At 36.7% G+C, this 18,903-nt stretch overlaps 10 protein-coding genes across 10 annotated transcripts; 9 read left to right on the top strand and 1 right to left on the bottom strand.

The window, feature by feature from the left end:
- Window positions 1-84: 84 nt before the first annotated feature.
- On the top strand, window positions 85-2,190 carry FDP41_007850 (uncharacterized protein; the record flags this gene model as incomplete). Its single annotated transcript, XM_044711640.1, has 1 exon — window positions 85-2,190. One exon carries the CDS (start codon window positions 85-87, stop codon window positions 2,188-2,190), a length of 2,106 nt encoding a protein of 701 aa, XP_044568648.1.
- A 335-nt stretch (window positions 2,191-2,525) lies between these two features.
- On the top strand, window positions 2,526-4,433 carry FDP41_007849 (uncharacterized protein; the record flags this gene model as incomplete). Its single annotated transcript, XM_044711638.1, has 1 exon — window positions 2,526-4,433. One exon carries the CDS (start codon window positions 2,526-2,528, stop codon window positions 4,431-4,433), a length of 1,908 nt encoding a protein of 635 aa, XP_044568647.1.
- A 457-nt stretch (window positions 4,434-4,890) lies between these two features.
- Window positions 4,891-6,120, top strand: FDP41_007848 (uncharacterized protein; the record flags this gene model as incomplete). Its single annotated transcript, XM_044711637.1, has 1 exon — window positions 4,891-6,120. The coding sequence occupies one exon, from the start codon at window positions 4,891-4,893 to the stop codon at window positions 6,118-6,120; it is 1,230 nt and encodes a 409-aa protein (XP_044568646.1).
- A 120-nt stretch (window positions 6,121-6,240) lies between these two features.
- On the top strand, window positions 6,241-7,776 carry FDP41_007847 (uncharacterized protein; the record flags this gene model as incomplete). Its single annotated transcript, XM_044711636.1, has 1 exon — window positions 6,241-7,776. One exon carries the CDS (start codon window positions 6,241-6,243, stop codon window positions 7,774-7,776), a length of 1,536 nt encoding a protein of 511 aa, XP_044568645.1.
- Window positions 7,777-8,059: 283 nt separating this feature from the next.
- On the top strand, window positions 8,060-11,738 carry FDP41_007846 (uncharacterized protein; the record flags this gene model as incomplete). The annotated part of the gene is made up of 4 exons (XM_044711635.1): window positions 8,060-8,224; window positions 8,391-8,482; window positions 8,740-8,952; window positions 9,065-11,738. The coding sequence occupies 4 exons, from the start codon at window positions 8,060-8,062 to the stop codon at window positions 11,736-11,738; spliced, it is 3,144 nt and encodes a 1,047-aa protein (XP_044568644.1).
- A 333-nt stretch (window positions 11,739-12,071) lies between these two features.
- FDP41_007845 (uncharacterized protein) lies at window positions 12,072-12,329 on the top strand (the record flags this gene model as incomplete). The annotated part of the gene is made up of 1 exon (XM_044711634.1): window positions 12,072-12,329. The coding sequence occupies one exon, from the start codon at window positions 12,072-12,074 to the stop codon at window positions 12,327-12,329; it is 258 nt and encodes an 85-aa protein (XP_044568643.1).
- A 368-nt stretch (window positions 12,330-12,697) lies between these two features.
- Window positions 12,698-13,885, top strand: FDP41_007844 (uncharacterized protein; the record flags this gene model as incomplete). Its single annotated transcript, XM_044711633.1, has 1 exon — window positions 12,698-13,885. One exon carries the CDS (start codon window positions 12,698-12,700, stop codon window positions 13,883-13,885), a length of 1,188 nt encoding a protein of 395 aa, XP_044568642.1.
- Window positions 13,886-14,204: 319 nt separating this feature from the next.
- On the top strand, window positions 14,205-16,176 carry FDP41_007843 (uncharacterized protein; the record flags this gene model as incomplete). The annotated part of the gene is made up of 2 exons (XM_044711632.1): window positions 14,205-14,334; window positions 14,453-16,176. 2 exons carry the CDS (start codon window positions 14,205-14,207, stop codon window positions 16,174-16,176), a joined length of 1,854 nt encoding a protein of 617 aa, XP_044568641.1.
- Window positions 16,177-16,191: 15 nt separating this feature from the next.
- FDP41_007842 (uncharacterized protein) lies at window positions 16,192-17,841 on the bottom strand (the record flags this gene model as incomplete). The annotated part of the gene is made up of 1 exon (XM_044711631.1): window positions 16,192-17,841. One exon carries the CDS (start codon window positions 17,839-17,841, stop codon window positions 16,192-16,194), a length of 1,650 nt encoding a protein of 549 aa, XP_044568640.1.
- Window positions 17,842-18,169: 328 nt separating this feature from the next.
- Window positions 18,170-18,889, top strand: FDP41_007841 (uncharacterized protein; the record flags this gene model as incomplete). Its single annotated transcript, XM_044711630.1, has 1 exon — window positions 18,170-18,889. The coding sequence occupies one exon, from the start codon at window positions 18,170-18,172 to the stop codon at window positions 18,887-18,889; it is 720 nt and encodes a 239-aa protein (XP_044568639.1).
- Between the last annotated feature and the right edge of the window lie 14 nt (window positions 18,890-18,903).

Below are 18,903 nucleotides of genomic sequence, written 5' to 3'. Positions count from 1 at the left end.
CAACAATAATTTAATAATATTATTCGATGAGTGATAGTGATGATGCTGATTCAAGCACTAACTGCTTCAATTTTTTTTAAAAAAATGTGGCAAAACGAGAAGCCAAGACACACAAACAGCAAAACGACCTTTGGAGATGAAACAAACGAAAATAGGAGGAATTTCGATCGATCAAGATTTAAAAGAAACACTACAAGCAAATTTGCAATTTTCGGAACACCAATTTTTGATGGAGAGGAGGAAAACCAAAAAGAATTAAAAGCACATGGACAAGAACGATATATTTCCGAACACCAACAGTATGCAAAAGACGAAAAAGGCCGACGAAGATTTCATGGAGCCTTCACAGGTGGTTTTTCGGCTGGATATTTTAATACAGTTGGCTCGAAAGAGGGTTGGACCCCGAAAAATGATTTTAAGTCCAGTGCAAAACAGAAAATAACAGACTTTATGGATGAGGAAGATATGAGAGAACTATTTGGTTTGAGTGGATCTAACCATGTTCAAGTTACTGATAAATTTCGTATGGCCTCTAACGTTGGTGACTCTTATAGCCGTGACCCTCTCTTAGGATTATTTGGAGATATGAATTCTAAAGACCGAACACATGTAGATTTAATTTTTGGCAGCTCAGCTCCAGCATCGACGGACACTTCATTGAGTCGCCAGTTATATTCTGCAAGTGAAACTACAAGCGATATTGGTCACACGTTATTAAGAAAAATGGGTTGGGTACCAGGAAGAGGAATTGGAATTAAAAATTACAAAACAGCAAATCATGAAAAATCCTCCATAGAACTTCATCAAGATGCAAAATCATACAATGTAAAATTGAAAGAAAACCAATATGGTTTAGGTTATAAGGCAAATACACTTGGGGATATTTTGCAACAGGATAATACAACCAACAATGCTTTTTCAATCACAAGAAAAAAAGATGTTGATGACGACATTTACAATACTGATGATTGGAATAGCTATGATATTGAGCTCAAACCTCATAAGGAAAATGATATTTCTGACCAACATGATATATGGAATGAAAAATTAATATTTATCAAATCCAATACTCCTTGTGCAGTGAAACGCAAGTACTCACCACCAAAAATTCCTGATAGCTTCACTGGAATACATGTTTTTGATCAACCCCAGATTAAGACCCATTACAAAAAACTAGATTACCGGTTGCAATTACATTTACAAGCTGCAGAAGAGAGAAGAAAGAAGCTTGGAGGTACACATGTACTTATTGATACCTCCACAAAACCAGAAATAGAGTATTCAGAAGATTATTCCATGATTCATAATAAGCCCATACTGTTCGAGACTGAAAAATCAAAAGAAATTAAGGAGAAATTATCCAAGGTCATGTCTCAAAGATTTGTGTCAAGTTCAGAGAATCTTCATACTCATAACAAGAATGCAACTCAACGGCCTGTCATTCCTAAAGGTACCAGAGTGATTACAGACTGGATACCGGATCACTTGCTATCAAAAAGATTTGGCTTTCCACCCATTTCCAGCTCTATCTCACCATCACCACAAACAATGCCATCCTCTCAGAAATTCTCAATGCTCGATTCCAACATATTTAATTCAGAAGAATCATCTCATAATAAGACAGAGGTCTCTACTTCAGTTCCTGCCATTAGAACCATTGAGCGAATGGAAGACACTGAGAGGCCTTCAATTGAATTGTTTAAGCATATATTTGATGTTCGAGCGAACCAATTCATTGAGGTGGAAGATGATATAGCTCCATCGAATAAGGTGGATCTTGAAAACAAGCATGAGCCTCCATCTCATCGTGAACCGGTGATGCTCGAAGTATTGCCCTCTTCTTTTAAGTCCGTTGGACAAGTCGTGCAGGAACTGAAAGAAAAAAGAGACGAAAAGACAACAACAGCACAAAAACCAAGTATCAAAGAGAAAAAGAAAGAATCGATCAAAACTGAAGAACTTGCAACAGAAAAGGAACGCCAAAGGAAATTAGATTTTAATGTATATCCCATGAAGAAAGATAGCACTAGCTCATATATTTCTCAATTAGAATCTCGAATATCAGACATTAAACGAATGTTGGATTCTTCGTCAGACGAAGAGAAAAAAAAGAGGAAAAAACACAAAGCAGAAAAGAAAGAGAAGAAAAAGAGAAAGAAAGAAAGTGTTTATGTGTTTGAAGAGCAATAACTAACATCTGAACGAGATTGAGTGACAAACAACAGTCGTTACAAAATATTTGATGAATGTTTTGAGAGAAATATTTGGAAATGCATATTGTACACTATCCAATCCATTTTGGTCCAATTCATGAAATCAACTGCAATACAAATTACCTGATCCATCCCTAAACAAAATTTACATGTTTGAATTGTTGACAAAAGAACATGAAATTGTTGTTAAACCTGATCACAACCTTGAGCCGTCATGATTCAAATTAATATCCGCGGAAATCTTATCGTTTAACGGATTGAACTTGGGTGTTCATCCAATCAAACAAAGGCCAAATAATAAAAAAATTCATCATGTGTGTCCCTCATCAGCAGCAACTTCCGACCATTCCATTCTTAAATACAGCTATTTCGGAGGATCATTTCAAAGCACACCTTCTTGCACAATCTTGGGAGTTAACTGCACGACATAAGCAGGATCCAAACCTAGATTTAGATGATCAATATTGGAAAGTGATTTTGGAAATTGATCACGAGAGAAAGTTTGAATATGTATTCCACAAGGACGTCATTGCTGACAACTCTGCATTATTTCATAATATTATAGGAGCAATGTATGACTTTGAAGATTTGAAGCAACACAACACATGTATTCAAATTGTCTCTGATGAAGAAAGGATTGTTTTTGAGCAAGTAATTATTCCATGTTTATACGGGTCAAGATTCATCGAAATTACGAAAGGATCACAGTTGATCATTGCGTTGGACTTTTTTGATTATTTACAAATGGAAAGTTTTAAATCCTTGCTTCAACCTTCATTTTTTGAGCTCTATACATCAAAGCCTACTAGAAACAAAACAGAATATTTAGATGAACATAGCGATTATTATTTGAGAGTTTATTTTGACACACATCCTACTTTTGTAGTTGACCCTTTCTACGTCAATTATCATTACGAGCGATGTATTAAGGGGTTTTGCAAGTTTTTACAACCAAAGAATTTGACGAGATGCGAGAAACTTTTTTCAACTATGAATCCAGAAAACTTTTTGCAATTAGTTTCGCAAGACTCCTTGGGAATTTATGAAGAAGATCAATTGGTGGATGCAATTGAAATATTTTTGCGAGTTCATCCTCAAATTCCAAAAGAATTTCTCAACAAAATTTGGAGACAAGTGAAAGTGAAATTTGTGAGGGATCAAACTTTTTTCAAGTTGATGAATCACGATAGCATTGACAATGCAACCAAGGAGTTCATGAAAAAAAAGAGAAATGAAAATAATGAAACTAGGAGAGATTATATCAACCCAATTATGATGATAGCGACAAATGTTGGAACATTGGAAAAGTGGAACATTTACAAAGACTCTTGCGAATACTCAGTGAAGGTACATACTGGGTACATTCACGATATCATCTGCAAAGATATGGGAGATTATAGTTTTATTTTCACATGTGGCGATGATGGCAGAGTGTGTCTTTGCAAATCAGAGAAAAAAGGCCCTCTTATGTTCATTAAGGCAATTCAATTTTCACCCATCACGCCTGTCTTGTCCATATCTGCCAATGATAATGTTCTGACAGCAGTTACTGGTTTAGGACAAGTCCATTGCGTCGATATTTCCTCGAACACCTCTGACAAAGTGACGCCTGTCATGTCAATATCAACCTTGATTGAAAATGATACTCCTTCTAGATGTGTAGTAGTCACCAATTCTCACATATTCATTGGAGATACAATAGGTCATATACATGTTTGGAACCTTGGGAATTCAGTAGATTCAAAAAGATATTACATCCACACCAAACAAGTGATGTGCATGAAAGTCATTACCTTCAAAAACAATGATTATTTATTAAGTGGAGGATGCGACCGAAAAGTGGTCATTTGCAAGATTGATCGTCAAGACGGCAGCTTGTCACGCCTCCAAACATTTGACGTTTCGACTGGTTATATATATTCCCTAGATTTTATACTTAAATCAACTGATGATTTTGCAAGAAATGCGATTGTCACTGGGGCAACAGACTTCATGGTGAATGTGATTGAGATTGGATCAGGAATAGCTACCTCATTTAGAGAGCATCAAAACTTCGTTTATTCCGTGATTTCGAATGGATTTCAAGCCATCAGTGCAAGCGATGATTCCTCAATTAGGGTTTGGAATACAGAGACAGGAGAGTGTGATCAAAGTCTTTTCTTACCAAATGCTGCCCGTAAAATTGTAATAGAGAGTTCTCAAAGTTTCCAAAATCATTAAAAATGTCATCTTTACCCATGATCCATTTCATTTCTTCAAAATAAAGCTGGTTTCAAACTTTCCAATAAATTTCGTTTTTGAATTTTCAAGAAAATAAGGTCATGTTTCATGTTATGAGCATTGGAACTGAGTTTAAGGCATCAATATCGGCAAAATTGCTCTTTCGTGATATGCCTTCAAATATGCCATATTTGTTGCATTGCTTCTTCAACTGTTGTTGTGTTTTTTTTCACCACTTCATCAATCCTTGTCTATCCTAGATTGATTCAAATCTTGAAGAGAAATTGCAACAACCTTACTGATATTTCGATTGTGTCGAAGTATTAGAAAATAATTATCACCACAAGAATGCCTACGCTACCAAAATGGAATCTTCCTTTTTTTTCTAAAAATAACCTTACTTGTCAGAAAGGTCATTTCTTTCGCTTCAATCTTCTCGAAAAAGCTGAAAGAAAAAATGTCTTCTTCAAGTAATATCGACAATAATGAAATGAATTCGGATCAAACAGCACAAGCGTCTTCTTCATCATCATCATCATCAACATCATCTCTGATCCGATCAAGTCTACTCGAATATCTCACAGATCCTCAGCTAACACAAAATACAGAATTAAAAGCAAGATTGAGACATGGAAAGCCTCAAGCTCTTCTTGTTCTGTTGCTTCATTTCCTCATGTTGAAGCATGGATTTCGGTGTGTGGGCTTGCTAGAAACTGATCCGAACACAGAATTGTCTGAAGGAAATATTTTACCTCCCCAAGGTTTTGATCAAAATCCCGAAATGTTCTCTCTCAAATACAAACATTCCCAGAGAACATTTACCTTTTCATTGAAAGTATTGATGATGGGACAATCTAAATTATTGGTTTTTGCAACAACATTGCTTTTCCCTAATTTAGATATCAATGATAATAGCAATGTTAATATGAGTCAATATTCAAAACAGCAAGAGCAAGAAGAAGTTTACCAGTTGGAGCTGAATAATTTATTTGATTTTATTGATCGAGAGAAATTATCAAACTGCACCGACAATGATTTGGACTTTGCCTCTATTTACAAGAACTTGCAAGATTTAGAATTTAGATTTAAGACAACCATTCAGAATAAGTTAGTTCCAAAAGAAGGTTATGAAACTGGTAGTAGCAGTAGTGTTAGTAGTGGCAGTTCTCAACCATCTTCATCCATTTCTGTTGAAAGACCTAGTGCAGGTAGATATCAACCTCCTAGATCACTTCTCGACGATGATTATGATGAAATTGGACATGACCCGCTTAGAATTGGTCCTCCAATTCGTTCTGGATATATTCAACCACCTCATGGTCATCCTTATCGTGTTGGAGATGAAGATCTCTATCCTGGTCTTGGAGGGCTTCCTCAACCTTTCCCAAGAGGTGGTGGTGGTCTTCCTTTCGGAGGTGGTGGAATTGGTGGTGGCGGCAGCATGGTAGGTCCAAATAATCCAATGTTTGGAGGACGTGGAAGGCCATTGATGCCTGGTGGAGGTAATCCATTTGTGCCACCTGGAGCGAGATTTGACCCTATCTATCCAAATGCACCACTTGGTGGAGGAAGAAGTAATGGAGGAGGTAGAGGTGGTAATGTTGGAGGAGAACCAAACCCTGATCATCATCGACCTCCAAGAGATTTGGATGATGATGACGATTTTCATTCCCACTTTTACATGTAAATATAATCAATCTTAACAACACACAAAAAATTTATTTTGTAAATGCTGGAATTTGTGGAAACAACAACCCGCCAAAAATGTCCGTTAAAAAAATATATATATAATTTTCTCGCAAAGAAAATGAAGCGAACCACTCGTTCGAGCAGTCGCTCTTCTTCTTCCTCCCAGCACAATGTCGAAAGAGATGAGAATTCGGACCTCCATCAGCCTTTGACAAGACAGCAACTGAAAAAGCTGCCACCAAAAGCACCCACCACCGACCACAAGACTTCCATGCTCTTACTCAAAACTCCAAACAAAACTTTTAAAGATGAAGTCAAACGAAAGAAACTTGCCATGAAAGAGAAGAATGTCATGTCTGGCAAGTTCGGAAGTGTTGTCATCTTGTCCAAAGATCAAGAAACAGCCAATGATTCATCTAATGGAGAACGAACACCCACACCAAGAACTCCACTCAAGAATATTGATCCCAATGTTCTCTTCTCTCCTCCTGTTGCCATGAATAGTACTGCAACCACAACAACAAAAAACAACACGGAAAATGCTCCTTTCTTTTCTCCCTATCTCAAAACACCCAATATGGCCGTAAAGAGTCAACAAGTGGTGAGAAAAACAGAAAATTCCACTCCCATTCGAGAATTTAAAATTCAAAAAGAACTCACCAAGATGAGAGTTGGTAAATTGAATTTGTTTCCAAATGTGTTTAGCTCATTTGCGAGTACAACAAGTCCAGAGGAAGATATTCACTCATCCAACGATGAAGAAGAAGAGTCTTATCAACCAAAACAAAAGAAGAGAAAGAATTCATCATCTCCACTCTATCATTACTTTAACATTGTGATGGAGAAGTGTGATGGTGAACTTGTTGATCTTATCCACGATTCATGTAAAACCACTTCAGGAGGTAAAATTCCAGTCTCCATAGCAAAGGCCATCTCATTCCAGTTGCTATTTGCATTGTCAATTGCTGAAGAAATTGGATTTCAACACAATGATATACATGAGAGAAATGTTTTGTACAAAAAACTTCCTTTAACGACACCTCAAAAGAAAGGTATTGCTTTTTATGATCGAATTGATGATCGTGATTATGTATGGCTGGTAGATTGTGATTTTGTTCTCAAAATTGCAGATTATGGATTGAGTAGAATAAGAATTGATGATGGAGAGGAGATTGAAAGTGGAAATGTCTTTCATTCAGAAGCCTTTAATAATGATTTGGAGAGAGTCAAGGAAATTCTTACAAAGAGAATCAAGCTTGATACTGATGCTAAAAGCAAAGACTCAAAACTATTCTCAGATCTCAAGAGAAACATTAAGGTTGGAGTTTCTGCCAAGTCTCTTCTACTTCATGAATTCTTTGAAGATATTCGGAAGGATGCGAGTGAAGATTTGACTCCATCTTTGGAATTTGAGATTGATGAATCCTATCACCAATATTTTGGAGCCAAACATCCAAAACGAAAACAAAAGATGAACAAAATCAAAGTGCCACCCTCCAAACCATTACAGCGGGAAACTCCAAACGAAACTCCTGCTTCACCTTCGATTGTACTAAATACCAGCTCCATCAGTGCTCTGGTAGACAGTGAGGAAGAAAATGTTCCTGTTAAATCACGACGAGCCTTCAAACGAAGAGAGAAGGCCACAAAATAAACAGGACGACAAATTCAGTCTCAAACGAACACTCTCATGTAAGAAAGATCTTGATGACTTTGGTCCATCCACCAATGAACCCACCACTTTACAACTCATCAAATTTCTCTACCCACAAAATTTCACTCAAAAAAATCGTCTTTGTGTTGTTGATATTCCCTCTCGAACACACCTTGATCTCTACCTTTCCCTACTGCACTTTCTCTGCATAAACAACAACAAGGAATACACTCTTCATCATTTTGTTGTGATCAGTAATCAAACCAAATCAAATACGTTAATCATGGCTTCAACTACCTCTCATGATCATTCCCCCTTTCTCACTCTAGGACATGAGGATATTGAGAATTTGGCTCTCAATCCAAAGGTTCATAAATATGCATCTCTCCGTCCAAGTGTTGAGACTGAGAAACTCAAGCAACACTATAAGAGAAATATCCCACTGAACGTAAGTTTACAAAATATCATCACGATGATCAAAATTTTAAATATATTTTCTTGCCCATTTTTGATTCCAAAATGCAAAATCTTTGTTTCTCTGATGATGATTGTTGCTTGTGCTTGCCGATATTGATAATCAACAACATGTTCAATATATCCTCACAATCAAATAGCCAAAACAATTGAAGGGAGATTTCAGAGATAATAAGCATTCGACTCTCACTGAGAGAGGCGCATTATTCGAAGCCAACCGATGTTTGAAATGGTATGTAGAAGAAATATTTTCGAAATGTTAGATGAATTACCATGTAATAATTATGATTCATCTCTGCAATATTTCCCAACGACCATTTCCTCCATCACGATGATGATGATATTATAATAATGAAATAATCTCATCTATTCTTCCTGCGTGCACGAATCTTTGGCGCTCCGTCATTTTCAAATTTGGAAACTATTGAACTGTACATGGGTTGCATGTGAAAATTTTCACATAACATTTCACACCTCCTCTCCTAATAGTGCTGATGCACCATGTCAATCATCATGCCCAACATCTCTTGATATCAAGGGATTTATCAGTTGTATTTCTACTGGAAATTACTACGGAGCCGCTAAAATGATTTTTAGTGATAATCCATTGGGTCTTTCATGTGGCATGGTTTGTCCTGTGAGTAATTTGTGCGCAGGAAGTTGTAATTTAGCAGCGACTGAAGAAGGACCAATTAACATCAAGTAAGTCAAAATTTATCTTGGCATGATTCACTCATCAAATATGATAATGGTAATAATAATAATAACCAATCACATGCCTGCTTTCGTATGAATTTGATTTCACACACAAAAGTGGCTTGCAAGCATTTGCTACAGATGTTTTCAGAAAGATGAAATTGAAGCAAATTAGAGATCCTCAAGCTCCTCCTCTTGAATCCTTGCCAAAATCCTATCAAACTAAAATTGCACTTGTTGGTGCTGGTCCTGCCAGCATTTCATGTGCTACATTTTTAGCAAGAATGGGTTACCAAAATATTACCATCTTTGAGAAGAATGACTATGCTGGTGGTTTGAGTTCTTCTGAAATTCCACAAAATCGTCTTCCTTATGAGGCAGTTGAATTTGAAATTAACTTGATGAAGGACTTGGGTGTTAAAGTCGAATACAATAAGGAATTAGGAAGAGATTTTACTGTTGAATCTCTCAAAAAGGATGGCTATGAAGTTGTCTTCTTGGGCATTGGTCTACCAGATCCAAATAAGGAAAGTATTTTTGATGGACTCACTCCTGAACAAGGTTTCTATACCTCTAAAGATTTATTACCAGCAGTGATGAACTCTACAAAAGATGGTATGTGTGGATGTAAGGCTGGATCTAAGCCTTTACCTAAACTGTACGGAAAGGTTGTCATTCTCGGCATTGGTGATACTGCTCTCGACGTTTATGGAAGTAGCATTCGATGTGGAGCTGACCGAGCAACATTGGTCTTCCGTCGTGGTTTCTCTGAGATGCGATGTGTCGAAGAAGAATTTGAACCTGCCAAGAAGGAAAAGTGTGAATTGCTTCCAAATTGTTTACCAAAACAAATCATTTTGAAAGATGGTAGAATTTCAGCCATTGAATTGTACAAGACTGAAATAGATTCAAATGGAAAGGTTGTGATTGATGAAGATCAATTCATTAGACTCAAATGTGATTTTGTTGTCTCTGCATTTGGTTGCACTCTCCGCAGTGAACATGTAATCCAATCCTTGAGTCCAGTCACTGTAAACTCTTATGGAAGAGTGAAAGTCAATCATTCCACTATGGAAACTGATGTGAAAGGTATCTTTGCTGGAGGTGATCTTGTTGGTTCTGGTATGACTGTTGAAGCCAGTAATGATGGTAAAACTGCATCTTGGTATATTCACAAATACATTCAAGAAGAATTGCACAAGTGCACAAAACTTCCAGATACTCCACAACTTCCAAAATTCTTTACAGAAATTGATAAGGTAGATTTATCTGTGGAAGTGTGTGGTGTGAAATTTGAAAATCCATTTGGACTTGCAAGTGCTCCTCCATGTACCACTGCTGACATGATTGATCGTGCGTTTGATGCTGGTTGGGGTTTTGCAGTGACCAAAACATTTGGTCTTGATAAGGATCTTGTCACTAACGTTTCTCCAAGAATTGTTCGTGGATCATTGGCGCCAAATAAGGGACCTCATCAATCTGCATTTTTGAACATTGAATTGATCTCTGAAAAGTCTGCTAGTTATTGGTGTACTGCCATTCGAGAATTGAAGCAAAAACATCCAACAAAGGTTGTCATTGCATCCATCATGGCCGCTTTCAAGAAGGAAGATTGGCAATTCTTAGCCAAGAAATCTGAACAAGCTGGAGCTGACATGATTGAATTGAATTTGAGTTGTCCACACGGTATGGGTGAAAGATCGATGGGTTTAGCTTGTGGACAAGATCCATATCTTGTCTTGCATATTTGTAAATGGGTGAGAGCAGCAACCAAACTTCCTTTCTTTGCCAAATTAACTCCAAACATTACCGATGTTGCTCAAATTGCTGAAGCTGCTAAAGAAGGTGGAGCTGATGGTGTTACTGCCACAAATACTGTTTCTGGTTTAATGACACTCAAACCAGATGCTACTGCTTGGCCAGCCGTTGGTGCCAATAAGAGAACAACCTATGGAGGTGTGAGTGGTAATGCCATTCGACCAATTGCTCTCAAAGCTGTTTCAAAAGTTGCTAAAAAGTTTCCTAAATTCTCAATTCTTGCTACTGGTGGATGTGATAGTGCTGATGTTGCTCTTCAATTTATTCATGCTGGAGCTTCAGTCGTTCAAATTTGTTCATCTGTACAAAATCAAGATTTTACAGTCATTGAGGATTATGTGAGTGGATTGAAAGCTCTCATGTACATTAATGCTCATCCTGCTTTCAAGGGATGGATTGGACAATCTCCACCTCATGAGAAACTAGAGAAACAACCTCCACTTGGTTTACCTCGATTTGGACCTTATGAATTGAAGAGAAGAGAAATGATCACCAAAACCATTTCTGAAAATGGTATTTTGACAGACCGTGCTGAGAGTACTGGAACTCCAAAAGAAATTGAACAAGTGATTAAGGTGCCATCCATCAATTCTATCATTGGAAAGGCTGTTGAAAGAATTGGTGCTTGGGGAGAATTGGATCCAAAATTCGATCATCACGTTGTTGCCATTGTCGATGATGATTTGTGCATTAATTGTGGTAAATGTTACATGACCTGCAACGACAGTGGATATCAAGCCATTAGTTTCGATAAGGACACTCACCTTCCAAAGGTTAGTGAAGAGGATTGCACTGGATGTACATTATGTCATTCCGTATGTCCTGTCAATGATTGTATTGAAATGATTCCAAGAAAGACTCCCTATGTATCTAAGAGAGGAATTACTCCAGGAGAATTCTCTCAAGAAAATGTGTTGAAATTTGCGATGATTTTTGACTCTCAGGGATCTGTGGCTCATGACCTTCATGAATAAATTATTGCACCAATTCTTTATGGATGAACTTTTCAATCTTGATAAAGTTCTCTCTGGATTGATCGGACAATAGCATCTTCATCCTGTTTGAGTGAGTGACGACTCGTTTGAATAACTGATAGCCACTCTTCTTTCATGGTATCATCATCGATGATGCGTCACATGTACTACAGTTTCGTACGTACCCGCTCGCTGAATCCGATTCTTATTGTAAAATTCGTCAAATTAGCCAAGATCCTCATTTAAAGATTCTTGTTACCCAGGCTTTAAAATTGACTGGAGCGTTGTTCAGCAACGTCAAGTGCCAAACATCAAAAAAAAATTTAACACATCATGACTCAACCATACGTCTTCAATCTCGCTAACAAGAAGCCAGGAAAGCAAGCTCTTCTCTTTGGTCTTTCATGCCTCTTCTCTGGTAGTTTAATTGCTATCTACAAGAACGTCCTTGGTGGTCCTCCAGAAACTCACAAGAATTTGGCTCAAGAAAATGTTCTCTATTACAGACCATTCGAAGAAAAGAGAGATATTTATTTCTTCAACTGGGGTCCTATTATGGGTCAATCTGCTGGACGTCCAAAGAAGGAATAAGCTAGTTTTATGTACACAATTTTGTTTTCCATATTTGTATTGCAGAAGTTTTTCAACATTCAATCGCCGACTACTACTATGACTACAACAACTAACGAATGTATTTTGAACAAGAAAAGGCAATACAAATGCCTTTACATTTTGAGAGAATAAATCACATTTGTATTCATTCTGAACTCTCAAATGATTTGTTAAACTAAAACCTCAAGTGAAAATTGTCATCTTTAAAGAGACAACATGAATCATCACATTGCTGTTCAATAAAACAGAGAGGATGGACACGTTCGGGCATATGAGATTAGAGTGTTGCTTCGTCTTGAATCGGAGAGAGATGCCAAAAGTCAAAAAATAAGCATCTCAGCATCGTCATGACACAACCATCTGTTGTGCTATTTAAAATTGTCCTGACATTGCTGTTGATTTTTTCAACAAACCAAATATCAGCATCATCATTCGTTTGTCCAGGAACCTCATCACCCAATGATGGATTTAAATATTGTGGAAGATATTCCTCGGAACAATTGAAAACTAGTATTCTATTTGGGGAACAGCGACAACAACAAACAAGTACTCGAAATGTCTCCATGAACAACTATGTTTGTTTACCGTCACCACAACTAGTTATTGATGAAGAAACACAACATTTAAACAATTTCAATTCGGATGGAAATGATCTCTCAAAATATTTCAATAGCACGAATTGTCTGGTTCGATGGAGTGATGATGCAGTGATTACGTATCAACATGAAATTTGTGCTGTCAATATTTATTCAAAAACCTTTTATGTGATTTCTGATGGTTACAATGTTCATCGATTTACTAATTTATCAGAATTGCAATTTATTGGTCCAAATTATTTTGTGAATCATGAAATTGAAACAAGTCAAACCTCTACATTTGAAGATCAAGGATTCATCATTTCAGGACCTAATTATGTGTTGAATATGAAAAATGATATTATTTCAACTGGTAGCAAACATTCTCCAAATATTTTCATTGATACTACTTTTCACTTTTATATGATTAATGTTGGAGAAGATGATCAAGATGGTCCTGGTGTGATTTTAAAAAGTGTTCAATCTGGACTCTGTGTCACAACCTACTCTAAATTAAGATTTTATTTCAAAGGAGAACCTTGTTCCAATGCATTGACTTTTAAGCAAGCTCAAATGACAAGTGACACTCAAGCCGATCTTTATTCACGACAGAAATTCTTTTGGACTGGATCTCTACTCTTTTCATCACTACCTGATTCTGATAATTATTTACAATCCATCTCTATCACAACTTCCCTATTCTCTTCACCTTATTTGAAATACTTACCCATTCAACAATTGCACTTGATTCCAATTTTGAATCAAAGTAGTACAACAGAAACATTTTATGAAAATGCATGTTTGACTGAAAATTACATGCAACACCAATTCATGACCAAATTGAAACAACAATCATTCATTCCATATCGGTATTCCTCTAGTAGTTGTGAGGGTTGTTTTAATCGATTCATGTGGATGATGATGGTTGTAGTAGGAATGGTCATGATGCTCATGCAATGATTGGAATCATTCTTGACATTTATAACATTGACATCATTTTTGAGTGTTGACAAGAATCCATCTCTTTCATTGTCGTCAAGAACCGTAGATGCAATTTGACGCGCATTCTATGGACATGGCGACACTGATGACTTTGTTTCAATCAAAACGACTTATTATTTTGTAATTTTAGAACGGAATGCCAAAATTGGAAAGAAATAGACTTTCACGAGCAAAAAAAACAAACCACATCCTTTCGTACATACCTTTCACCCTTTCAAAACAACCGGCATCAACAAGGCTTTTCACCGCTCCATCTCATCATACCTTTATCATCGTCATGGGAAAGAAGAAACGACATGTTCATAGTTGTGATTTAGATTGTTACAACTTTAATTATGAAAGTATTTATAATGAGAAGGAATATAAAGAATGTTTTTGGGAATATTTACGTTGTACTCATAACGAAGGTAGGTTAAAAAGAAAGGGTGATGATACGAATGATTTAAAACAACACGACACGATCTCCTTTTTTGTTACGTAATATCGACAACTGTCAAATGTCGTCATATCAACAAATTTCAACAGAGGCATTATATTTCATTCAAAAAGTACAACAATTCAAACGAAAAGATATTTCATCCAAACAAAAAGCTAAACTGGCTATCGAAATATATTACGACTTTATAAAGGATGGAGGAAAGTACGAATTAAATCTCTCCTCAAAAGATAAACAATTCATTCAAGATGAATTTCAAAAATCAGATCAATTATTCCACCAAGACACATGCACCATCAGCGAAACCATATTTAACACACTTGAACAAACCATTCATCTTAGTTTAAAGGAAGCAACATTTCCTCACTTTGTGAAATCTCCAAAATTTAAAGACTTTGCCATGCAACAAACGTGTGATTTTCTTGACAAAATTGGTTATAGGATAAACGTAAAGAAAATTGACATTATTCAACAACTCAATGCAGGAAGTACTTTGATGTCTCCAATGAGCACAACATCCTCATTTACCTTAAGTGATAGATCGAATAGTAGTCTGAATAATTCAACTCTTGAAGGACATGTCATTGGATCATCCTTTTTTGGATTTGAAGAGAAAATGTTAAGTAATAGTTACAACAATTCCAATGATAAAATTGGGAGATCAATAGATCAAGGTTGGAGGCTCGTTGACAAACAATCTCACATCACCATGGATGATTTTCGTTTCATGGCTAAAAAATTGTTGGGAACGGATTCTAGGATTGCAGATGACATTGGAAAATTCATCTCAAAAACGATGGGAAATGTTCCAACAGAAATACCTTCTATGAACAAATCCAATGATGGATCTGCAGAGAGATCAAAATCCCTTTCAGCAGCATCACTTCCCAATCATCCATCTCATCTTGTTCGTACCAATAGTGATCGTTTAGTATCCTTGTCATTACGAAAAGGGTCCATAGAATCCACATCCTCTTCTGTCTCGACTGTGGAATATTTTGAAGATATTTGGAAAAAGGTTGAAAAGAAAACACCAACATACATTTTGACGAACTATGAGATTAAACCTGAGGTCTTTGAGGAGCAAGATACCGAATTAATGGATTCCTTGAAAAATATTCACATTTTTAAGACAGAGATGGAGTTTCCTTACAATGTCAAATTTGTGGTAGAGACTCTTACTAAAGGACAATATCGAATTCAATTTGATGACATGCTGAAGGAATCATTTTCTTTGGGTTTTTGTCATCTTCACAACCCTCCTACTGAAGAAGAAGTTCGGAGAGAAGCATGCTCATCTTCAATGCTTCAGGAAGTATGGAGGTTTTCGTCTTTTGGTTTGTTATATCTGAAAGATAGAAGCTTTATTGTGGAAGCAAGTCTTATTCATGACATTCCAAATAATGCTTATTTGTTGTTGAAAAAGAGTGTGGATAATGTCATAATTGACGATAGTGATTGTGTAAGAGGACGACTTCTTCAATTGCAGGTGTTTGAGCATCTATCCAAGGACAAAACTGCCTTCAAGGATTTTGTTGTCATTGACATGAAAGATTCATGTAAACCTCTAATTTTTGAAAGTTGTGTCTCCAAGAGAGCCAAGGATCTATATGAAAAAGGTCTTGCTGCTCTGAAAGCAAACATGGTTTTATGTGAAAAACATTTTGCGACTCCTGGAGACAGTGATCGACTTTTAGAGACATTAGCCTCAAATGAGAAAGCTGGGCATTGCAACAAAATAGGATTTAAATTAAGGACCGATCGCTCTTCTTCTTTGGATCGAGATCTCGACATGATGCAGTACTATCAATGACAGATTTAATGAGAGCTAAAATAATTTATGATTCAATGTTCCATGTCCAGTTCCATTAATGCTTGTGTTGAACCCTCTCAAGATGGCATTAAGAACATAAAGTTTGGCCTTTCTAACGGCATCTTCCAATGAAGAACCCATTGCAAGATTTGAGGCAATTGCAGCAGCTAATGAACATCCAGTTCCATGAGTATTATTTGAATGAATCAAATCTGCTTGGAATGAATAGAAAGTGTCAGTGGCATTTTCATAAAGTACATCAACGGCCAGAGTACCTTGCAAATGACCACCTTTAACTAAAACATTGGAAATTCCAAAAGTTGTCGAAATGACCTTAGCTGCTTGTTTGGATTGTTCCACATTCGTAATTACGAATGGTCTTTGTGTGAGTTGTAGAATTCGTTCTGCTTCTGGAATGTTCGGTGTAATGAGAGTGGCAATAGGGAAAAACTCTTTCACGATTACCTCAACTGCTTCATCTTTCAATAAATTATGTCCACTTGTTGAAACCATCACTGGATCCACAACTACTTGCAATTTTCTTTCTTGCATGTAAAACTTCAATCTTTCAATCACAACCCTAATTAATTCTGGGCTATAAAGCATACCAGTCTTCACTGCACAGACATTAATGTCGCTTAATACGGAATCAATTTGTTTTGCGAGGAATTCTGGAGAAACTGGAAATACTCCTTGCACTCCTAAGGTGTTTTGAGCTGTGAGAGCTGTAATAGCGCTTGTTCCAAACACATGATGGGCGTGGAAAGTATTTAAATCTGCTTGAATACCAGCACCTCCTCCTGAATCTGAACCTGCAATAGTGAGAACAGCTTTTGGTATGGTAGAAGAAGCATTGGATGATTGTGAAATTCGTTGTCTGTCTAACTCTTCAATAGGCCATTCTTCCATGTAATAGGCAGAATTCCAAAATAAATATTCCATTTGACTTGCAATTTTTACATTTTCTCTACACTTTTCTTTTTCATCGTCTGAAGTGTTTTGTGCATACTGATTGATAAAAGAAGAAAATAGTTCTACTCCTTTTTTAAATTCATCAGAGCTATATGATTTAATCCAATCCACATATGGGTGAGAATCTGTTAATAGGGATGACTCTGAATTGGTTGACAACATTCTTTCGGTAATATATTGGGCCACTCTGAAATAAATATAATAACATGGTAAACATGCACATAATGTCTCCAATAAGGAATCTGAATGAGCCACTGACAACAAAAAACTGGTATAAAGCAAACATGACTTGGAGCTTTTAGAGCCTTCTTTGAATGCATTAATATTCCACTTTTTGAAATATTCGTGATGTAATTTAAATGATTCTTCGAGTGCCCCTTTTGATTGATCCAACAAGAACAAGTATTGTTCTTCTCCGTTTGGTGTTTTCATTAAATCAATTTTTGTTGCTACCAATGCAAATACTTTGCTAAATGTTTGTAAATAGATAGCATCTTGGATAATGTAGAATCTGAAAATCTCTTCGCTGAGTGTTCCTTCCATCATTTCCCGAATGAAAGGTAAGCCAAGGATAGGCTCAATCATTTGTTGTTCCATCATGAGAATCAATTCTCCTGCTAAGCCTTCATAACATGATGAGCACAGCACTGAATGATGTCGAGAGGTGGATGCTTGTGGGTTGTGAGGCTCCATTGCTCAACCGTGTTGCAGCAGCTTGAATTCCGAGACGCGAAAGTGGTGCGTTTTCAAACAATTTTTTGAGACGCGATCCTTGTAAGACAACCGATTTGGTTGGAGCGACAAAACAAGAAACAAAAATTCGAACCTCATCTTCTAGGTCGGCAACTGCAACACAAGAAGCGAGTTGATTCTTCTCCAACCCAATTATTCATCTTCACATCATCGGAAAATCAAGTTAAATGATTTTTTGATTCGCATCATTCACTCATATCACAGATCAAAATAATTACAATTTTAATTGATAGTAATAATTAGTCATCACAATCATCATCATCAAACAATGACATTTATTGTAAGCGCAATCGGATGGTTAGGAACAGCCTTATCCATTTTTCTTGTTCTTGCTCCATATAGAACCTTGGCCAATGCACTCCGACAAAAACAAGGAAAAGCTTCATCGTCCGATACCATTGATATTTCGACTTCTCCTGATTCTCTCTCACCATTCCCATATCTTGCCCTATGTATCAGCGCTCTGTTATGGGTTACTTATGGAATTATTGTTGAAGATATGGTCATAGTGATTACCAATGCATTTGGCTTTTGTGCTGCATGCTACTACAATTGGCTATTTTACATCATCACCGATAGAAAAGAAGAGTTTATTTCAAAGTGTTCTATTGCCCTTATTATTTATATTGTTGCATTAGGATTTGTGCTATTTGTCGCTCCAACTCATAAGGTTGTGAGTTATTTGGGCTTTATTGCAGCTGTTGGAGGTATTGTCATGTTTGGAAGTCCACTAGTTCATCTTAAACAGGTATTGGAAAAACAAAATGCAGAATCGATCCCATTACTGGTGGCAGTTGCCAACACTTCATGTAGTTTTGTGTGGATGTTATATGGATATTTGCTTTCTAATTCTGCGATTTTGGTTCCAAACTTGTTGGGTTGTTGTCTTGGTGTGATACAGTTATCATTGAAATACATGTATAGAAATAGAGGATTGCAGACCAAGGTATTTTCAATGCCTGTAGGAGTTGTTTCAGACAATGTCTAAAACAGTAGTATGCA

Source organism: Naegleria fowleri (genome assembly GCF_008403515.1).
Source record: "Naegleria fowleri strain ATCC 30894 chromosome Unknown tig4, whole genome shotgun sequence".
In the NCBI taxonomy this organism is placed as follows: domain Eukaryota; phylum Heterolobosea; class Eutetramitea; order Acrasida; family Naegleriidae; genus Naegleria; species Naegleria fowleri.
This window is presented reverse-complemented; position numbering and strand designations above follow the sequence as displayed.